The 16,720-nt window shown below is 36.0% G+C and overlaps 1 protein-coding gene across 1 annotated transcript in view; it reads right to left on the bottom strand.

Moving 5' to 3' along the window:
- LOC142238612 (ATP-binding cassette sub-family G member 1-like) overlaps positions 1-16,720 on the bottom strand; it is a 46,274-nt gene that overhangs the window by 9,075 nt on the left and 20,479 nt on the right. The window contains exons 3-6 of the mRNA XM_075310305.1: positions 6,623-6,958; positions 6,312-6,550; positions 2,480-2,727; positions 2,241-2,409 (exon numbers count right to left, since the gene is read on the bottom strand). Of these exons, the coding sequence (XP_075166420.1) occupies positions 2,241-2,409; positions 2,480-2,727; positions 6,312-6,550; positions 6,623-6,958 (992 nt within the window). The remainder of the gene's footprint in view (positions 1-2,240; positions 2,410-2,479; positions 2,728-6,311; positions 6,551-6,622; positions 6,959-16,720) is intronic.

Genomic DNA, 16,720 nt, shown 5'->3' with positions numbered 1-16,720 from the left:
GGCTATTCCGGCCGAAATGCTCGAAAAAGTTGCCCAAAATTGGACTTTCCGAATGGACCACCTAAGACGCAGCCGCGGTCAACATTTAAATGAAATTATCTTCAAAAAGTAAATGTCATGGACCAATCTAACGTTTCAAATAAAGAACCGATGAGATTTTGCAAATTTTATGCGTTTTTTTTTTTTTAAATTTATCAAGCTCTTAACAAATCACCCTTTATAAACGGCCGTAAGTTCGGCCAGGCCGAATCTTATGTACCCTCCACCATGGATTGCGTAGAAACTTCTACGAAAGACTGTCATCCACAATCGAATTACTTGGGCTGGGGTATCTTAAATCGTTTTCTAAATTGTGAGATAGTCCATACGTGGTATATATTAGACAAAAAGGTATGTAAGTCTACAAATAATTACGAATCGATATGGACTTTGCACGGTTCGTAGGGAGCCAGAATTGAAATATGGTGGTCGCTTATATGGGGGCTATATACAAATATTGATATGGACCAATTTTTTGTGTGATTGGGGATCGATTTATCTGAGGGCTATATATAACTATAGACCGATATGTACCTAGTTGGGCATGGTTGTTAACGGCCATATACTAGCACAATTTTAACTGACTCGGATGAAATTTGCTCCTCCAAGAGGCTCCAAAACCAAATCTCGGGATCGGTTTATATGGGGGCTATATATGATTATGGACTGATATGGACCACTTTCGGCAAGGTTGTTAAATATCATATTCTACCACCACGTACAAAATTTCAACCAGATCGGATGAATTTTGCTTCTCCAAAAGGCACCGGAGGTCAAATCTGGGGATCGGTTTATATGGGTGCGATATAATTATGGACTGATATGAACCAATTCCTGCATGGTTGTTGGATACCATATACTAACATCACGTACCAAATTTCAACCGAATCGGATGAATTTTGCTCTTCAAAGGGGCTCCGGAGGTCAAATCTGGGGATCGGTTTGTATGTGGGCTATATATAATTATGGACCGATGTGGACCAATTTTTGCGCGGTTGTTAGAGATCATATACTAACACTATGTACCAAATTTCAGCCGGATCGGATGAAATTTGCTTCTCTTAGAGGCTCCGCAAGCCAATCGGGGGACCGGTTTATATGGGGGCTATATATAGTGTGGACCGATGTGGACCAATGTTTGCATGGTTGTTAGAGACCATATACTAACACCATGTACAAAATTTCAATCGGATCTGATGAAATTTGCTTCTCTTAGAGGCTCCGAAAGCCAAATCGGTGGATCGGTTTATATGGGGGCTATATATAATTATGGACCGATGCGGACCAATCTTTGCGCGGTTGTTAGAGATCATATACTAACACTATGTACCAAATTTCAGCCGGATCGGATGAAATTTGCTTCTCTTAGAGGCTCCGCAATCTAAATCGGGGGACCGGTTTATATGGAGGCTATATATAATTATGGACTGATGTGGTGCAATTGTTGCATAGTTGTTACAGATCATATACTTACACCATGTACCAAATTTCAACCGGATCGGATGAATTTTGCTTCTCCAAGACGCTCCGGAGCTAAAATCTGGAGATCGGTTTATATGGGGGCTATATATAATTATGGACCGATGTGGACCAATTTGTGCATGGTTATTAGAGACCATATACACCCACAATGTACCAAATTTCAACCGGATCTGATGAATTTTGCTCCTCTAAGAGGCTCCGCAAGCCAAATCTGAGCGTCGGTTTGTATGGGGGCTATACGTAAAAGTGGTCCGATATGGCCCATTTGCAATACCATCCGACCTAAATCAATATATATAACAACTACTTGTGCCAAGTTTCAAGTCAATAGCTTGTTTCGTTCGGAAGTTAGCTTGATTTCAACAGACGGGCGGACGGACATGCTTAGATCGACTCACAATTTCACCACGACCCAGAATATACATACAAAAGGAATGACAAAGTTAACAAAGTTAAAACAAAACGACTTCATTGAAAAGATTATCGAATTTTTGACAAGGAATAAAACTTTATATGAGATAAATGCGTCTTCTATGCTAAGTAAAATTCGCATTCGTCTTTTAAGGACATGAAATCTTTGGCCTAGCGACAATATTCTTTTCAGTGTATGCAAGCAGGCATGCTAACCATTGCACCACGGTGGCTCCCTGCACAAACTTATTATAGCCTGTACCACAGTAGTGGTGAAGTATATAAATAAAAACAAAATTTCTACTCACCATGAGCAAACATTGGCAATGTACACATGAAAACGAATTGCAGACAGGTCAATAGAATAAAATAATAATTGGACATAGCAAATTTGGCATTATTACCAAAGCCTGCGTAGGCACAAGCAGTCATTATAGCAACAAATAGTTGGAGTGTAACCCTAAGTTGCATATTGGACTAAAAGAAAAACAAAATGATTTGATGCAATGCGATTTCTCATTCACAATATTTAATTTCACACGAATACCTTATCACGCCAAATTTGTTGTGTAATTCTTATAAAAATGCATCTATACTCGTACCACCATGAACAACTATTGATTTGATAGACTTTCACCTTTGTATCACCTTCGGTATTGGCTTTATTGTCATTTGTGATCTTCTCTTTAATGACATCCTTTGAAGGTGGTATCCACTTTAGTAATTTTCCATTGTTTGTATGACGAACCATTTCTTCGTGAATGTTTCCATAGGCTTTTGTTGCTGCTTCAATAACTGTGGAGAATAATAAGAAAACGGATACATATAAATTTACGATTAGGATACAGATTTCAATCATCGAATTTTCCTTCTCGTTTTGCGTTATATCCACAAAGTTATGCATAAACAAAAAATATCAGTTTAAAAATCTAAATTATAACAAATACATATGTACTTCAAAGCAAAACATGTTTTCTTAATTTTACAAATCGTTAAACCAACGACACAAAATCCTTAAAATAAGTTTTAGCCTACTTTTAAGGCTTTTTTATCTTTAATCCACCTAGCACCCAGTTGTTCTACAAACATTTTGCATTGCGGGATGCTCCATCGATTTTTTTCCCACTTCCGTTGCAGTTCTTTAAATTTAAATAAATTTAAATTTTGGACAATTAATTCTCGGTAAAAAGAATAGAATAATCAATAAAAAAGTAAAACAAGTGAGTAAAGTAGAAAGTCGAGCGGGATCAACTGTATCATACCCTAAACCACACCTACATAATTATTAAACATAAGCATTTGTGGGTATCAATGAATTAGGTTTGGGAAATGAACAGAATTTCCTTATTTAAGAAAACTAAGAGGTACATGTTTATTGGAGTTTTATCTCAATCTGAACAGAAATGGCTTATATTAGGACACTAGTAGAAAAAGTTTCGTTATATTAACGAAATGTGTCGTTAAAAGTCAGCCAATGAAACAAATTCGTTAATACAACGAAATTTTTCGTTATTATAACGAATTTTCTGTCAATCAACGTAACGTTTCGTACTATTAACGAATATTTTCATTGTATTAACGAAAATGTTTCGTTATATCAATGAAAATTTTTCGTTGGCTGAGTTTTAATGAAATTTTCTTTGTGTGGAGCACCATACTTGATTCTGCAGAGCTAGTAGACCACTAATATTGAGTCCGTTATTAAACAAGTGAGTAAAGTAGAAAGTCGGCGGGGCCGACTATATCATACCCTAAACCACACCTACTGAATTAGCAAATATAAGGATTTGTGGGGTGCCATCGAAATAGGGCTGCGAGATATATCACATATTTATCTCTTAACTCCATATTTCAGAACATTAAGGGGTACATGTTTATGGGACTTTTGGCACAATCTGAGCAGAAATGTCTGATATTATATATAGTTGTAGCTGTATTTGATTTTGCACCTACAGAGTTAGTATATAACTAATATTGAGCCCATTATTAAACAAGTAAGTAAAGTAGAAAGTCGGGCGGGGCCGACTATATCATACCCTAAACCACCATTACAGAATTAGTAATCATAAGCATTTGTGGGGTAACATATAGGTCTGGGAGATAAACCGCAGTTGCATATTTAAGAAAATTGAAGGGTACATGTCTATGGGTGCTTTGTGTCAATCTGACTATAGCTCATAGTCAATGTTGCCAGGAAAAATGTGCGGTTTACCTTACAAGGACAAAAAAAGTTCCCTACTTTCCTATACATTCCCAAACAATTTTCCCTACTATAATTTTCGTTAAATTTAAAAAATTTTACAAAACAAAAATGGTTCTAAGTACTTTATTTTCTTAAAACATGAATATGCAACGTATATAACTTAGAATATAAATTTGTATTACGACCACGGTTACCACAGTTGGTAGAATTCTACCCAAATTATTAATCTTCTTTGTTAAATCTTTATAAAAATAAAATTTTGGAAAAAGTTTCTATAAACAAATTTTTGTGAGAAATTTTTCTATAGAAATAAAATTTTGACAATAAATTCGATAGAAATAAAATTTTGAGACAAAATTCCACAGAAATAAAATTTTGAGAAAATTTTTTATAGAAATAATATTTTGTAAAAAATGTCTATAGAAATACAATTTTGACAAAATGTTCTATAGAAATAAAATGTTGACAAAATTTTCTACAGGAATAAAGTTGACCACACATTGTTAAAGATCAAGCCTTGCCGGCTTCTAATTTCCTCCTCTAGAGCCACCAAAATGTAAAAATTATTACAAATTGTATTGAGTGAAAATGCCCTACATTGTGGCCTTACGTCCCTACAAGACGCTAAATATTAGAAAAACCCTACATATAGGGAATTTCCCCTACTTCTAGCAACACTGGCTGTGTTGATATTGCGCCTACGGAGTTAGTATGTCACTAATATTGAGCCCATTATTAAAAAAAGAGAAAATCGTTAAATTAGTGTGGGTAATAAATACAAATTTGTAAAAATCGAGCAATATTCTTATGTAAGAGCAACAAGTACGTATAAGTACGATCGACTAGAACATCAAAATTTGAAATTTGAGTAACATTGGTTAATATATAAGAGTACTATGGCCAAATTTGGGAAAATCGAGCGATGAATATATATGGAAGCTATATCTAAATCTGAACCAATTTGCATAATATTTTGCGGGTTTGATTAATACCACAAAAGGTTACCTTGTGCAAGATTTGAGTAATATCAGTTAAGAAATGAGGCCTGTATTGTCAAACATAAGGTTATTGGGTCGAATTTTCCAAAATCGGGTGATACATATATGGGAGCTAGATCTACATCTGAACCGATTTCGATTAAATTTTGCACATACTGTTAGTACTATAGAGGACTGGATCTAGCCAACTTTGAGTAAGATCGGTTAATAAATAAGGGTTCTATGGCCAAATTGGGAAAATCGGGATATACATATATATGGGAGCTATATCTCAATCTGAACCGATTTCGATGAAATTTTGCACATACAGTTAGTGCTATAGAAGATTATATTTAGCCAAATTTGAGTAAGATCGGTTGATAAATAAAGGTTTTGTGGCCAAATTTAGGAAAATCGGGTGATACATATATATGAGAGCTATATCTAAATCTGAACCGATTTCGATGAAATTTTGCAGACTTGAAGGGCGGTGAAAAAGATTACCTTCTGCAAATTTGGTGACGATCCGTTTGAAAAAAAGCGCAACGTGACCCCATTTGTCGAAATCGGGCGATACATATATATGGGAGCTATATCTAAATTTGATCCGATTTCTTCCAAATTCAATAGCGTTCGTCCTTGTGCCCAAAAAACTCCCTGTACCAAATTTCATCAAAATCGGTTAATAATTGCGACCGGAATCCTGTGAACAACAAATACATGGACAGACGGACGGACGGACACCAAGCGCTAGATCGACTCAGGAGGTGATTCTGAGTCGATCGGTATATATTTTATGGGGTCTAAACTCAATATTTCTAGCAGGCACATTTTTTGGCCGATCAAACTTATTATACCCTAACCACTATGTGGTTTAGGGTATAAAAAGATTTCCGCTACCGTGACTCGAACCGGTGTTGTCTGCACCATACGCGTTAACAGTCATCTTAGCACATTACACGAGCGGCTGAGTTGCCATAACAACGTCTAACGATTATTTTAAGACTTTTCATGGTCAAAGAAAAACGAATGCCGTTCATGGAATCGTGAACGAAATCGTGAACATTCCGTTTTAATTTTTTGTGAACGTTTCTGTTTCATTTTGTCACCGTCCGTTCACGATTGTGGAACGCAATTTTTTCTATTACTATAAGAAACCCATAAAACCCCATCCTTGCGGAATTTGATATAAAACTTACTGAAATCTGCTGGATTATAAGTGATCGGACATTCCAAGTTGAATTGTTTCAGGTAGGGAACTACATAATCAACATCGCCCTGGTAAATACATTCTCCTGCAGCTAAGATGAAAACCTTATCGAACATTTGAAACAATTTGGCCGAAGGACAATGTATCGAACAGATAACTGTGTGTCCAGAATTTGCCAAACGTTTTAGAAGTGTAACACATTGCGCTGCAGAATACTCATCAAGCCCTCTGAAATATTCAAAATTAAACAACAAATACTTATAATTTACTTTAAAAGTTCACAAAAACTCCCTTACTTACGTAGTTGGTTCGTCCAGAAATAATACAGGTGGTTTATCCATTATTTCCAAAGCAATGCATACTCTCTTCCTTTGGCCCCCCGACAGCAGACCAACTTTGGTATTTGAATGTTGTAAAAGCTGGAAAATATCCAGAATTTCATCTATCACAGATTGTCGTTGTTCTATGGTATAGCTTGGATTCAATTTGAATTTTGATGCGTACATCATAGTTTCGCCCACTGTGAAATGGGGACTGATATGATCATCCTGTAGAATATAGCGTGTATATTCATTGAATGTATTAAAGTCTTGAAGTCTGCCATTGACGCTAACAGTTCCAGAGGTTTTGCGAATTCTGAAAAAAACACACAAAGCAAAATAGTTTTGTTTACGAATAATCCATAACATTCATCTAGCAAGTATATACAGAGAGAATAAAAAGACAAGAGGACGAAACTGTAAAGCGAAACTGCGTCAGTAGATGGCAGTAATGAGGAAAAGTTCTCTAATATCATGCAGTTTTTGTCGGCGCTTCTCTCAAATATCATACAGTTTGCGTCGGCGCCATCCAGTTCAGTTATCTGCCGGCTTTACGAAACGTAAGGAAAATAGGATTTAGGACCTACTTTGTAATAACAAATGTTCTTTTATATAAATATTTTCATTCTATTAAATTTTTTGGCAGACAATTTGAAATTATAACTGCCGATGCTTTTATAAACAATTTATCAAAACAGCGCTTCGACCGCAACGTAGGTAATACCAACAATGCAGGCATTTTGCGACATCTACACGGTTGACATTTGTTCTTTTTGTAGAAGAGAAATTTTCGTCCTCTTGTGTTTTTATTCTCTCTGGTATATACAGCATGGATTGCTTAGAAATTTCAACAAAGTGATTGTGTCATCCCAATCGAGTTATTTGGGTTGTGGGAACACTTGTCGATGGCAAGTTATTTAATGCGCTTTACAGTCTATCAGTTATTCCGAACGGAATGTCGGTGTTTGTAAAGAATCTTACAGTGTGTCGGATCGATACGACTTTTCGGCGATGACTAAATAATCGGTAAATGTGTTATCGATCCCATAAACATGCAGCAGTATCGATTATGCCTTCGGATTTAACTTATAATGTGCACAATATATGGGAATTGTTCGACACGAGCACTATCGTCCGGAATAACTGATAGTCTGTAAAGAGCATAACAGCTTCTTGGCATTGCAGTCTAAATTGTAACTTAGTCCAGGTGGAGTTTATGTTAGACAAAAAGGGTGGATTAAATAAATATATAAGCCAACTCAGTTCTGAATCGGTTTATATAGAGGGGTCCATAAATAATTATGAACCAATTTTCGAAGGGAAATTATACTGAAAACAACTATATAACAGGTTGGCTGATAAGTCCCCGGTCTAACAAAGAAAAACACATTTTTTTTTGTAAAAATTCGTTTTTTATTATTCAACATAGTTCCCCAGCAAAAACTCCTATTACCGGGTATGAGTACAAGTATGCCTGCGCCAAATTGGTAACAACTTCCTCGTACATATATCAGTAGTAATACTTTTACACGGGCATGACATTGGAGGAAAGAACTTCCGTGCAAGCATACCAGCAGTCGAAAAATAAGTACTTCTTCGCAAGCATACCAGCTCTCCAAAAATAATATCTGTACCATAAAGATACCCAAAAAGTACGAACTCACCCCTGTTGTTTTGTTATCTGACACACTATACCACGCTCCACGACATGGATCTATTCAATGATGTTATTTTGTAATATAAATTATGTACAATACAACTTTAGAAAAAAAGTTATATTTTATTGGCAATATTTTTCTGAAATGTAATTTGGTATTACTTTTCGCTACTATTAACGGTGCCCACTGTAGAGCCGAACCCGGACCTCAAGATATGATTTTGGTTACCGGTATTAATAGAAAGAATCACTTTTTGCCTACGCAGGTAAGTTATTATTTTTAAATCCCAGGTAATACTGCAAGTAGTAACTTTTTGATTACCGGTATTACTGAAAGAATCACTAGTGCTTACCCAGTTTTTGCTGGGTCCCTTCAAGAGCGATACAACGATTATAACGACCTTCCAATTTTTTGATACCATTTTGGTAGTACTCCTTCGGTTTTGCAAAATTTCAGCACGATTGCTTCATTATTGAAGACTGTAGCGTGATTACAACAGACAGACAGAGGGACATGGTTATAAGAGGTTGGCTGATAAGTCCCCGGTCTGACACATAGATGGCGTCGCTAGTATTAAATGCATATTATTTTTATATAGTACCAACCTTCAAATGATTCGTGTCAAAATTTTACGTCTGTAAGTCAATTAGTTTGTGAGATAGAGCGTCTTTTATGAAGCAACTTTTGTTATTGTGAAAAAAATGGAAAAAAGGGATTTCGTGTTTTGATAAAATACTGTTTTCTGAAGGGGAAAAAATACGGTGGAAACAAAAACTTGGCTTGATAATGAGTTTCCGGACTCTGCCCCAAGGAAATCAACAATAATTGATTGGTATGCAAAATTCAAGCGTGGTGAAATGAGCACGGAGGACGGTGAACGCAGTGGACGCCCGAAAGAGTTGGTTACCGACGAAAACATCAAAATAATTCACAAAATGATTTTGAATGACCGTAAAATGAAGTTGATCGAGATAGCAGAGGCCTTAAAGATATCAAAGGAACGTGTTGGTCATATCATTCATCAATATTTGGATATGCGGAAGCTCTGTGCAAAATGGGTGCCGCGCGAGCTCACATTTGACCAAAAACAACAACCTGTTGATGATTCTGAGCGGTGTTTACAGCTGTTAACTTGTAATACACCCGAGTTTTTCCATCGATATGTGACAATGGATGAAACATGGCTCCATCACTACACTCCTGAGTCCAATCGACAGTGGGCTGAGTGGACAGCGACCGGTGAACCGTCTCCGAAGCGTGGAAAGACTCAAAAGTCCGCTGGCAAAGTAATGGCCTCTGTTTTTTGAAATGCGCATGGAATAATTTTTATCGATTATCTTGGGAAGGAAAAAACCATCAACAGTGACTATTATATGGCGTTATTGGAAGAAAAAAAAAGTGTTGTTCCAACAAGACAACGCACCGTGCCACAAGTCATTGAGAACGATGGCAAAAATTCATGAATTGGGCTTCGAATTGCTTCCCCACGCACCGTATTCTCCAGATCTGACCCCAGCGACTTTTTCTTGTTCTCAGACCTCAAAAGGATGTTCGCAGGGAAAAAATTTGGCTGCAATGAAGAGGTGATAGCCGAAACTGAGTCGTATTTTGAGGCAAAACGGAAGGAATACTACCAAAATGGTATCAAAAAATTGGAAGGTCGTTATAATCGTTGCATGAAGGGAACTATGTTGAATAATAAAAACGAATTTTGACAAAAAAATGTGTTTTTCTTTGTTAGACCGGGGACTTATCAGCCAACCTGTTATATATAAAAAAATTCTTTTCTGAAGAACGAATCTTTCTTTAGAAACAATTAAAAAAGAATTGAGTTAAAAGTCACAACGCTTCTTGTAAATTCGTCTGGTTTATTTGCTCTCGAAGAAAGAACTTTACAACAAATCGGAATTCCAATATCCCTATACAAAAGTTAGATTTTTGGAAGAAATATAGGACACAGTAGATAGTAATTTCATTGAAATAACGAAAACCGGTTAAACGATTATAAAACACCGGTAATTAACCGAAAATGCCAAATTTTTCACAATCCGGTTTCGGTTTGTATAATTGAATCAGGTTAACCGGTGTCGGTTTTGGACTACCTTATTGCAATTAAATCTTTCTTATGTCAACATATCTATTCTTTACAACAATCAGCTATACCATTTTTTTTTGCAAAATTATGAAATAAAGAAAAGACAATACAATCATACATTATGATATGTTTCGCATTTCCATAAAGGTTTTTGTTTTTGAAAGGGTTATCTAAAACTTATTTGGTGTTTTTTTCGAATTTGCTTTGTTATAGGCTTTTTCTAAATTAGAAACCAAGACCTTGGAAAACTTTGAATTGATAACGCTATTAAATACCAGTGTTTCTTCACAGCTACACATGCAGAGTGGCTGATATGTAATGCAAGAAATTTAGGAAATAACAGCAAATATTTGAATCAGTTTAGATTTGCTCGAATTTCTTTAAAATAAATAATTTTTAATTAAGAGAGGGTTTATAATCGTTGCTTTCAAAGTGTTTCCATTAAATTTAGGACACGAACTAAGGCAATTTTTCTTTAAAGCAGAGTAATACATTTTTTCGGAAAACAATTTTTTTAAATGAACTGACATAATAAAGCTTTTGATTTACGATAACAAAACGCTTAAAAAATATAGGCTAATACTTTTTTAAAAATTTTGTATCTTTCGTTTGATTTGTTTTACTTAAGAAAATATTATTCTACTTTGTAGTATCTGTTATAGTTAGCTTGTACGTTAATAGCAATTGGAGAAAGCAAACTCAGTTTTGATTTTTGTAGGCCAAGTAAATACGGCCACCAAATTAATCGTTTATTCAAAATGTACCCCATTTTTCGTGCTACCTCGCACCTCCTTTGCCTACAAGTGTCATACTTTTTATATTTTTGTGGCTGGTATTTATTTTATTTGTACTATTTTTATAAAATTTGAACACAAATCGCATTATGATTACGGATGCAATCAAGTATATGTGTCATTTTTGTTGTCACTTATGAAAAAGCTTTTAAGCGGATAATCGGAGCGCCTAAAAGTATGCAATTGCATGAATGAAAATTTTCTGTAGTACACACAAAAAAATTTTTTTCTGATTCAATCACGAAATTAATTGATCCAATTAATTTTTTAATTGAAATGTCTTCAATCACAGAAATGATAGTATCAATTAAAAAATTAATTGGCAGTCAATTAAAAAATTAATTGATCCAATTAAATATTTAATTGGTACTATTAATTTGTGTGATTGATTTTTATTTCAATTAAAAAATTTGTTGAATCAATTAAGTTTTTAATTGAATATTTTTTAAAACTCAATTAAGATTTTAATTGGAAAAATTTTCGTGAAATTTTTTTCTGTGTAGGTAAAATGACGAGATACTCCAAGCAATTGTCACTTTAAATCACTAATTTTTGATCATTTAGAAGCAGCAGTATTGTTAGATTACTTTAGATCTAACTTCGACAAACTGATATTACAGTTTCCTACAAAAGCTGACATATGATTGTGCTGCCTTTTATAGCGGGTTATACTTTATATACGTTTTTATACCCTCCACCATAGGATGGGGGTATATTAACTTTGTCATTCCGTTTGTAACACATCGAAATATTGCTCTAAAACCCCATAAAGTATATATATTCTGGGTCGTGGTGAAATTCTGAGTCGATCTAAGTATGTCCGTCCGTCCGTCCGTCTGTTCGAATCACGCTAACTTCCGAACGAAAGAAGCTATCGACTTGAAACTTAGCACAAGTAGTTGTTATTGATGTAGGTCAGAAGGTATTGCAAATGGGCCATATCGGTCCACTTTTACGTATAGCCCCCATATAAACGGACCCCGAAATTGGGCTTGCAGACCCTCTAAGAGAAGCAAATTTCATCCCATCCGGCTGAAATATGGTACATGGTGTTAGTATATGGTCTTTAACAACCATGAAAAAATTGGTCCACATCGGTCCATAATTATATATAGCCCCCATATAAACCGATTCCCCGATTTGGCTTTCGGAGCCTCTAAGAGAAGCAAATTTCATCCGATCCGGCTGAAATTTGGTACATGGTGTTAGCATATGGTCTCCAACAACCATGCACAAATTGGTCCACATCGGTCCATAATTATATATAGCCCCCATATAAACCGATTCCCCGATTTGGCTTTTGGAGAGAAGCAAATTTCATCCGATCCAGCTGAAATTTGGTACATGGTGTTAGTATATGGTCTTTAACAACCATGAAAAAATTGGTCCACATCGGTGCATAATTAACAGGTTGGCTGATAAGTCCACGGTCTAACAAAGAAAAACTCCTTTTTTTTGTCAAAATTCGTTTTTATTATTCAACATAGTTCCCTTCAAGAGCGATGCAACGATTATAACGACCTTCCAATTTTTTGATACCATTTTGGTAGTACTCCTTCGGTTTTGCCTCAAAATAGGCCTCAGTTTCGGCGATCACCTATTCATTGCAGCAAAATTTTTTCCCTGCGAGCATCCTTATGAGGTCTGAGAACAAGAAAAAGCCGCTGGGGGCCAGATCTGGAGAGTACGGTGGGTGGGGAAGCAATTCGAAGTCCAATTCATGAATTTTTGCCATCGTTCTCAATTGACTTGTGGCACGGTGCGTTGTCTTGGTGAAACAACACTTTTTTCTTCCTCATATGGGGCCGTTTTGCCGCGATTTCGACCTTCAAACGCTCCAATAACGCCATATAATAGTCACTGTTTATGGTTTTTCCCTTCTCAAGATAATCGATAAAAATTATTCCATGCGCATCCCAAAAAACAGAGGCCATTACTTTGCCAGCGGACTTTTGAGTCTTTCCACGCTTCGGAGACGGTTCACCGGTCGCTGTCCACTCAGCCGACTATCGATTGGACTCAGGAGTGTAGTGATGGAGCCATGTTTCATCCATTGTCCCATATCGACGGAAAAACTCGGGTTTATTACGAGTTAACAGCTGCAAACACCGCTCAGAATCATCAACACGTTGTTGTTTTTGGTCAAATGTGAGCTCGCGCGGCACCCATTTTGCACAGAGCTTCCGCATATCCAAATATTGATGAATGATATGACCAACACGTTCCTTTGATACCTTTAAGACCAGACCTCTGCTATCTCGATCAACTTCATTTTACGGTCATTCAAAATCATTTTGTGGATTTTTTTGATGTTTTCGTCGGTAACCACCTCTTTCGGGCGTCCACTGCGTTCACCGTCCTCCGTGCTCATTTCACCACGCTTGAATTTTGCATACCAATCAATTATCGTTGATTTCCCTGGGGCAGAGTCCGGAAACTCTTATCAAGCCAAGTTTTTGCTTCCATCGTATTTTTTCCCTTCAGAAAACAGTATTTTATAAAAACACGAAATTCCTTTTTCCATTTTTTTCACAATAACAAAAGTTGCTTCATAAAAAACGCTCTATCTCACAAACTAATTGACTTACAGACGTAAAATTTTGACACGAATCATTTGAAGGTTGGTACTATATAAAAATAATATGCATTTAATACTAGCGACGCCATCTATGTGTCAGACCGGGGACTTATCAGCCAACCTGTTATATATAGCCCCCATATAAACCGATCCCCAGATTTGGCTTGCGGAGCCTCTAAGAGAAGAAAATTTCATCCGATCCGGCTGAAATTTGGTACATGGTGTTAATATATGTCCTCAAACACCCATGCAAAAATTGGTCGAAATCGGTCCATAATTATATATAGCCCTCATATAAACCGATGCCCAGATTTGACCTCCGGAGCTCCTTGGAAGAGCAAAATTCATCCGATTCGGTTGAAATTTGCTATGTGATGTGAGTATATGGTATCCAACAACCATGCAGGAATTGGTTCATATCAGTCCATAATTATATATAGCCCTCATATAAACCGATCCCAAGATTTGACCTCCGGTGCCTTTTGGAAGACCAAAATTCATCTGATTCAGTTGATATTTGGTACGTGGTGTTAATATATGGCCCCAAACACCCATCCACAAATTGGTCCACATCGGTCCATAATTATATATAGCCCCCATTTAAACCGATCCCCCGATTTGGCTTTCGGAGCCTCTAAGAGAAACAAATGTCATCCGATCCAGCTGAAATTTGGTACATGGTGTTAGTATATGGTCTCTAGTGACCATGCAAAAATTGGCCCACATCGGTACATAATTATATATAGCCCCCCATGTAAACCGATCCCCAGATTTGACCTCGTGACGTGCTGTTAGTATATGGTATCCAACAACAATGCAGGAATTGGTTCATATCAGTCCATAATTATATATAACCCCCATATAAACTGATCCCCAGATTTGACCTCCGGTGCCTTTTGGAGAAGCAAAATTCATCCGATCTGGTTGAAATTTGGTACGTGGTGGTAGTATATGATATTTAACAACCATGCCAAAAGTGGTCAGTCCATAATCATATATAGCCCCCATATAAACCGATCCCGAGATTTGGTTTTGGAGCCTCTTGGTACATTGTGCTAGTATATGGCCGTTAACAACCATGCCTAACTAGATCCATATCGGTCTATAGTTATATATAGCCCTCAGATAAATCGATCCCCAATCGCCCAAAAATTGGTCCATATCAAGTTCATAATTGTATATAGCCCCCATATTTCAATTCTGGCTCCCTACGTACCGTGCAAAAGTCCATATCGATTCGTAATTATTTGTAGACTTACCTACACATACCTTTTTTGTCTAATATATACCACGTATGGACCAACTCACAATTTAGAAAACGATTAAAGATACCACAACCCAAATAATTCGATTGTGGATGACAGTCTTTCGTAGAAGTTTCTACGCTATCCATGATGGAGTGTACATAAGATTCGGCCTAGCCGAACTTACGGCCATATATACTTGTTGAAATTCTCAACGCTAATGTTGACTTCATTTCATAGTTCATTCTAAGATTTTAATAATAATTGTATACCCTAAACCACATAGTGGCCAGGGTATAATAATTTTGATTTGCCAAAAAAATGGGCCTACCATAAATATTGATTTTAGAGCCCATAAAATATATACCCATCGACTAAGAATCACCTCCTAAGTCGATCTAGCACTTGGTGTCCCTCCATGTGTCTGTCCGTGTATTTGTTGTTTGCAGGATTCCGGTCGCAATTATTAACCGATTTTGATGAAATTTGGTACAGAGTGTTTTTTTTTTTGGGCACAAGGGCGAACGATCTTGCATCCGAAATCGGATCAAATTTTGATTTAGCTCCCATATATATGTATCGCCCGAATTCGACAAATGTGGCCCAGAGACCACAATTTTATATTGATTTGCTGATAGTATCGTAAATTATGCCAAATTTGGTTGAAATCGGTGCAGAATTAGATATAGCTCCCATAAATATCTTTCGTCTGATATGCAGAGGCCAGAGTTTCATCGTAATTTTCTTCAAATTTTGGTCAGTTGTACTCTTAACTAATAGTATCGTCAAGTATGATCAATTAGGCTGAAATCGGTTCAGATTTAGATATATCTCCTATATATATCACATGCCGATATAGATTCATATGACCAGCGGAGGACAAAATTTCATTCCGATTTACATGCAATTTTGCACTGAGAGTAGAATTAACATTTTAGCAATATGTGTCAAATTTGGTTCAAATTTGTTAATATTTTTAGGCATAGCTCGCATATGTATGAACGCCTGATTTAGGGAAATATGGTGGAATATTTCATTGTTATATCCATTTTCAATGGGATTTTATTCCAATTTACTTGATATTTTACTCAGAGAATAGATTTGACATTCTATTCAGGTGTGTCGAATTTGATCCTCCGGTTTAGGCAAATATGGCGAAAATACCCTAATTTTATACAAAATTCTGTGATGATCTCCCATATTGTAGTCAAATCCTACACACTGTAATGCCACACTGAAAAAACAGTGAACCCACCTGGAAGAAAACATTTGGTTATTTTGGAAAATTTTGAATATTTTTAGAAAATGTTGAATATTTTTAGAAAATTTTAACTAAACAGTATTATAAACGCTGGCATCACGCCTATATCACAAAAATAAGTAAATATTTTTCGACAAAGTCAAGAAAATTTATTAGGCATAATTAATTTTTTTCTCTCGTTAAAGAAAATTTTGTAGTTTAAAGAAAAAAATTGTAGTTCAAAATTGCAAGAATGTCTTTAGTGACACACGAAGTTCAAGATGGACGCATTTTTAGTAAAATTTACAAATTTAAAGAAATAATGAACTATTTTATGAGAAATACGAATTTAGTAAATCTTTATGCTTAGTTTGTGTATATTTTTTTAGTTCATTTAACTAACGTACGCAAACAACTATTAGAGTAAAAAAACTTTCTCCAAACATAATAATTCCATGAACTAAAATAA

The sequence above is a fragment of the Haematobia irritans genome, chromosome 5, assembly GCF_050003625.1.
Source record: "Haematobia irritans isolate KBUSLIRL chromosome 5, ASM5000362v1, whole genome shotgun sequence".
NCBI lineage: Eukaryota > Metazoa > Arthropoda > Insecta > Diptera > Muscidae > Haematobia > Haematobia irritans.
This window is presented reverse-complemented; position numbering and strand designations above follow the sequence as displayed.